Here is a 6,165-nt window from a genome sequence, read left to right on the forward strand (position 1 = left end):
ATACCTCGTTAAGGTTCAGACCTGTCCTGGAACATGGGGTTACTTAGAGGAGATGAAACGAGAGAGGGTGCTCACTTCCTTCCTTTTCTTCATGGCACTTCAGCATGAAATTTAAATTCCCTTTCATGTCTATATTTGAACCTATTGTCGAGAGGAATATACGGTCCTTACTTTTGAGAAGCTAGAAGGGGAAATGACACAAAAACACATGCCTGTTAACCTAAAGAATAATTAGTGAACCACACAACACAATATAGAGTCTGTTATAAAACTGAATGTAATGAAGGGAGGCAGTTATAGTTAAGTGAAAAGATTGCTAGATTTGGGATTGGAGGAGCAAGATTCAAATTCTAGTTGTGCTATTTACTGCTTATATGACTTTGGGCAATCATTTAATTTCTTTCCTCAGTTTCCACACCTATGAAATGAGAGGTGGACTTGTGGATTTGTTTTCTTGTTTGTTTTTTAAAAATTAGGTCTTTTTCTCAATTAACAAGCATTTTTTTTCTCACTCTCCCACTGTCTCCCACATTGATAAGGAAAAGAAAGAAAAACAAAACCTTGTCTTGTAACAGATTTTGTAGTCAAGTAAAAAAGGTTCATTGGTTTCAGAAGTCCCTTCCACCTCTAAATATATGATCCTAAGGGTCAGCGTGTGTGGTAAGGAGGTCAAGTGCTGGGAGACCCAAGAAGGGAGAGCTTTCAGGGAAGGCTTTGTGACAGAGCTTTGGGACTCAAGCTGTGTCCCGAGGAATGTGAAGGGTTTGGACAGGCAGAGATGGATAGGGAGGCTATTCACAGTAGGAGGGTAACCCCATGCTACATGGTTTAGAGGTAAGGATGAGCATGGCATGTGCTGGGGACATATATTTTGGAATTTAGAGTTCTTAAGAGGTTTTTTTGGTTGTTTTTGTTGTTGTTTAATTTTTTAAAAGAATCTATTTTTCTACCTCCCACATTTTTCTCCCTTTGAAAAAGAAACAAAATCTAAACCCATGTATAATATGCGTAGTCAAACAAAAAGAAAAATTCACACATTGTTTATAGCCAGAAAACAAAGGATATGTTACTTTGGAAGGAAGGGAGGCTTTTGAGCTTTGAGGGAGAAACCTGAGTGAGAGGGGAGTAAAAGGATCAAGGCCGTCTACAAGAGGCCAGTGCTGGCTCTGGGAAGGTGTTTCAGGCCAGGATGTGCTGAGTACCTGATTCTAAATTGCAGCTCATTGAAAGGTCCCCCAAGACCCTACCTCGATCCATTGTGTATGTAAGCATCATCACCTTCATCATGGGCTCGAGCATTCACCTGGTGGGAGACTCTGTGAACCACCGCCTGATCTTCAGTGGCTATCAGCACCATCTGTCAGTCCGGGAGAACCCTATCATCAAGAACCTGAAGCCAAAGACCCTGGTAAGGAGAACTCCCCTCTACCCAGACCAATGCTTTCCTCTCCACAAGAAATTACCTTATGTAGCATTCAGTACTTCGTCATCAGAAGTACTTTTATCTACAACATGTGGATGAAATTATGCTTTATTTTCTTTATTTTGCCCCATAATCACCCTGACATTGTTCCAAATGGTGTACCATACCTCTAGACCACCTTCCAGACTACCATTTGTGTTATGTTTCAAGCAACTGGAGAGGGTGACATTGGCCTTTTAGTCTCTTCTCCTGGGGGATGCTGAGGCTGGTGGATCACTTGAGCTCAGGAGTTCCACACTGCCATAGAACTCAAGCTGATGGGGTGCCCTCACTAAGTCTGATACCAATAGAGTGAGCCCCCAGTAGTGGAGGGCCACCAGTATGCCTAAGGAAGTGAAAACCAGCCCATGGCAGAAAAGTGGAGCAGGTTGAACTTTTGTACTAATCATTATTAGAATTGGGCCCATGAGTGACCACTGTATTTTCAGCCTGGTAAAGAGAGCCAATCTCAAAAAACCAAAATAAAAACAAAAACTCCAACAATACGAGAGAGATGTGTATGCATGCATTTTGAGCCCCAAAACATTCTGTGGCCAAATTGCCATTGAGTCTTCGTAAATCCTTTAGAATTGTGTTTTAGGAAAAGAAGCTACTATCTGCCATTCACACTTGACCACAGATTCATTTATCAGATTAGAAGGCCAGATCCTGAGAAGATAGAAAGGCAAAAAATGTGTAAGGTTCCACAGAGGGAAGCGGGAAGGAAGAAAAGATCCATAGTCATAAATGTTATGAGACTTTGGGATCTTTTGGAGTAGGAAGAGAGGGACAGTTAGACACTAAAAGGCATAGAGGTACTCCAGAAAACCATCAGGCTCAGCTTCACCATTTTGCCTTTAGGGGGCCTGAATTAGGCATGTAAAACAGGACTTACTTCCTTTCCCCTACAGATTGACTCCTTCGAGCTGCTCTACTACTATGATGAATATCTAGGACACTGCTTGTGGTGAGTGATTATAGCCTGGTGGTTTGGAAGAGAGATGGGGTTCACAGAATGTACATAGAACAGAACCCCCAGAAATGTCCCCATCCCTCAAAAAGGTCCTTAAATGGTATTCTCAGTGCTGCTCCCTCAGTACCTATCGGTGGTCACTAGAGGGCAGCAAGAGGCTTTCTTGGCTCTCCCAGGATTTGGGCTGGTGTATAGGGGTCAGGGGGAATATTTCATGTGCCTCAGTGTAGCACTGTCTTCTCCCCCCACTAGCTTAAAGATTTGTTATTGAGTTGTCTTTGATAATATTCAACAGAAAATCTTTTACCCTGTTGAACTGTGGGTGGTGATGGTAAATAAGGATTATTTGAATATACCTTTATGTGTATAGAGAGATGAGTAAGGACAGGTGGGTGAGTCTAGCCTGGGTCATGCTGTATGGTGAGAATACACAGAACTAGATTCAGAATCCAGGAAGGCTGGGGTGGTAGAGAAGGATCCTTTCTGCTGTTGAGAGCTAATTCTCTATGTCAGAGGTTTCAGACTCAGAGGGCCATAAGCAGCAGCAAGACTCCTCACTATGGCCTGAACCAGATTAAAATGTAATTACGAAATGATTAACAAAATAAATTAAAAAGCAGTATAACATAGGTAATGCTAATTGATGGCTTTCTGAGTCAGTATGTCACCTGCAGGGATCCATTTCTATTTGAGTTTGACACTATCAGTCTATGCTATGTAACAGCAGCTAAATCTTCCTCCCCTGCCATTTAGCAGTCCTTTTACTCAGCTGTCCTTGATTTTCTATTACATCCTCCAAAAGCACTAAACAACATTTTTTCCACACTCCTCAACCCCTGCCTTCTACACCCATCACAGGTAATTTGGTTTCCTCCTATTGAGAAGATTGTGGTTCTCCATTAGAAGCATCAGCTCCTCCATAGCACAGACTTCAGCCACAGAGAAAGGAGCTTCCCTGCTCCTCCTCTCCATGTATGTTTTTGATCCCTATCTCTTTCTGCTCCATCGGTCATTCTCTCACAAATATATTCAGTCTTTCCCTTTTCACTGGATCCTTCCCATCTTTGTACACATATACTTGGGTCTTCTTCCTAGTCCTTAAAAAATATCCCCTGAACCCTTCTATTCTTTCAAATTACCATCTTCCCTCTCTCTCTCTTCCCTTTTACCCCCAAACTTTTGAAGAATAGTTCCCATTCGACACAGACTTCTTCACTGCCATTTCATTCCTCTATCTCTTGAATTCAGACTTCTTTCCCTACTAGTCTCATGAAACTTCTGACTGCAGTCAAGAGTGCCCTTTTTATCACTAGATCCAGTGGCTTTTCTCAATTCTCACCTTCGACCTTACTGTGGCGTTTGAATGTATCACCCATCACCTCTTGATACCCTTTTCTCTTTCCTTTGCTTTCCTGATGCCTCAGACTCTCTTGGTTCTCCTTCTACCTCTTTAGGTCTCCTTATGTTCACTCTTCCTGGCCCACTGATGTAGGCATTCCATGGTTCTCAGCCCTCCTTTCTTCTCTCTATTCTGTTCCTTGGCAGTCTCATCTGCTTTCACAACTTCAGTTGCCAACTTTATATGGATACCTCCCTTAACCTTGCCCTCTCTTTGAAGTTCCCATACCTGAATTTCTTGCTACTCACTAGACATCTGCACTTGAATCACCAATCGATACCTGAAACACAACAGCACTAATACAAAATCTGATATTTTCCCAACAAAACCTAATCCTTTCTGACCTCTCTCTTTTAGTTGATTGTACCCAGGCTCCAGTGTTCCAAACTGCAGTATTATCTGTAATCCCTCCTTCAGATCAGTTGCTAAATTGTATTAACTTCACCTCTCTCCCTAATGCCATCACTGCAGTCCTTTCTTCATTATGTCCAACTTGAACTGTGTCAGTGCCATACAGGCACCGCTCCCAAATCCATCCTTCAAGTGGCTGGCAGATTAGCTTGACACACCACTGGTCATCTCATTCATCTGCTCAAAAACCATTGCCTACTGAATACAATCCATGGTAATCTAGCATTCAAAGCTCTACAATCTTGTATCATCTCACCTTTTGCATTATCTCCCACTTTTGTTCCAGCCAAACTGGGCTACTCTCACCATCCCTCGTAAATGTCCCATATGCCTTTGCTCATGCTGTCCTCAGTGCCTAGGATGCCCTCCACCCAATCTCCTCAATGTGGGGTCTGTGACTTTGTTTTTTTAAATATTTTGGTGAACTGTGTTTCAGTATAATTGGTTTCCTTTGTAATCCTATGCATTTTATTTTATGCATTTAAAAACATTCTGTAAAGGCATCCATAGGTTTCACTAGACTGCCAAAGGGATCTGTGACACAAGAAAGGTTAAGAACCCCCCAGCTCTGAAGACTGATTCCTGTACTACATCCTCCATTATGCCTTCTGATTCCCTTTGGCTTAGCACTGGCTAGCTCTCATCTTGTATTACAGTTACCTGTCTCTGCTCAGTATATCTCCCTCCTAAATTGTAAGCACCATAAAATCAGGAACTGTCTCTTATGGACCTAATGCATGTGCTGTGCTGCCTCTAATGGGCCCTTAATAAATGCTTCTTTTAATAGAGTGGCCAGCAGGCCTCCCCGGAGCCCCACCCCACCTCAAGCACAGTCATAGGATGCTCATTCCACAGATGAGGAAATAGCTTCACTGCCCAGTGGGTCACTAGTGAGTGGTACCAGAGCCAGAATTGGACTTCTGAGGTGCCCAACTCACCTCCTTGTATTCTTTCGACTGGGGAAGCTACAGAGATAAATAAGTCTTATGGTGCTTCTGAGCTGGTGGGGGATCCGGAGCACAAACAGGTCATCATTGGTTCAGTCGTATAAGTATATGGCTGTTTTGAGTGCTATGTACTTGTTACAGGAGCTAGGGAAGCATAGGAAGGTGTTGGGGTTTTTGTTCTTTCCAGCTGGGGTGGGGGGGTTACCTCTTTTTGTTCCCTGATGCCTGTGGGTTTGCAGATTCTGCGCACACCCCTGTGTGTTTCTGGAGTCCTGTTTTGGGGACATTTGTGGCGTAAATGATGCCTCTAACTCCAAAGCCACAGCAGGACATTTGAGTAGGCTGCCTCCCCTCTTCCCTGCCTTGCTGGGGCTTTTAGCAGTGTGTTCTGGAAGGATACAGAAAGAGACAGCATGAGAGGGGGAGGGAGGGAAGAGAAAAGTAGGGGGAGACAGAGCCAGAGGCCGACCATATGAGAGTAGGAGATCGAAAGGAAGTGTGACACACTGCATGAAACAGGAAGATGAAACTAGAACATGTGTGACTGTGGGTGTGTGAGGGAGAAGTTGTGTGGGCGTGCTAAAGAGGAGAGGTTGTGTATCAGAGATTTCCATATTGGTCCAAATATAGGCTATACCCCTGATGTAAATGGCTTCAAAAGGAATAGATACAAATACATAGATAAAAACATACATATACATGTGTACATTGAAAAATGATTGTACAAGGATACTGTATCTTTTTTTTTTAATCATATCAGTATATTGGGACTAAAATGCAGAAGATAGTAGGACCATGGAAGCAGGAAAGATCTGCCTTCTCCCTCCTGGAACATTAGCAGCAAGGGGGACATAATGAGAGGTCGCAGTTAGATTTTATGTAAGCCAGATTTGGAGAAAAGTTTCTGATATTTAGCCCGAAAGGGGGTGTGTGTGTGTGTGTGTGTGTGTGTGTGTGTGTGTGTGTGTGTGTG

The 6,165-nt window shown here is 43.1% G+C and overlaps 2 protein-coding genes across 3 annotated transcripts in view; both read left to right on the plus strand.

Moving 5' to 3' along the window:
• CALML4 (calmodulin like 4) overlaps positions 1 to 6,165 on the plus strand; it is a 434,126-nt gene that overhangs the window by 399,418 nt on the left and 28,543 nt on the right. The window lies entirely within an intron of this gene.
• Positions 1 to 6,165, plus strand: part of CLN6 (CLN6 transmembrane ER protein) — a 31,681-nt gene that overhangs the window by 19,547 nt on the left and 5,969 nt on the right. For both annotated transcript variants that reach the window (XM_069098219.1, XM_069098220.1), the window contains exons 4-5: positions 1,220 to 1,408; positions 2,374 to 2,429. In XM_069098219.1, the coding sequence (XP_068954320.1) occupies positions 1,220 to 1,408; positions 2,374 to 2,429 (245 nt within the window). The remainder of the gene's footprint in view (positions 1 to 1,219; positions 1,409 to 2,373; positions 2,430 to 6,165) is intronic.

This window comes from Petaurus breviceps, unplaced genomic scaffold (assembly GCF_028583685.1).
Source record: "Petaurus breviceps papuanus isolate PSGF00001 unplaced genomic scaffold, PetGlider_PUasm1.0 37, whole genome shotgun sequence".
NCBI classification, from domain to species: domain Eukaryota; kingdom Metazoa; phylum Chordata; class Mammalia; order Diprotodontia; family Petauridae; genus Petaurus; species Petaurus breviceps.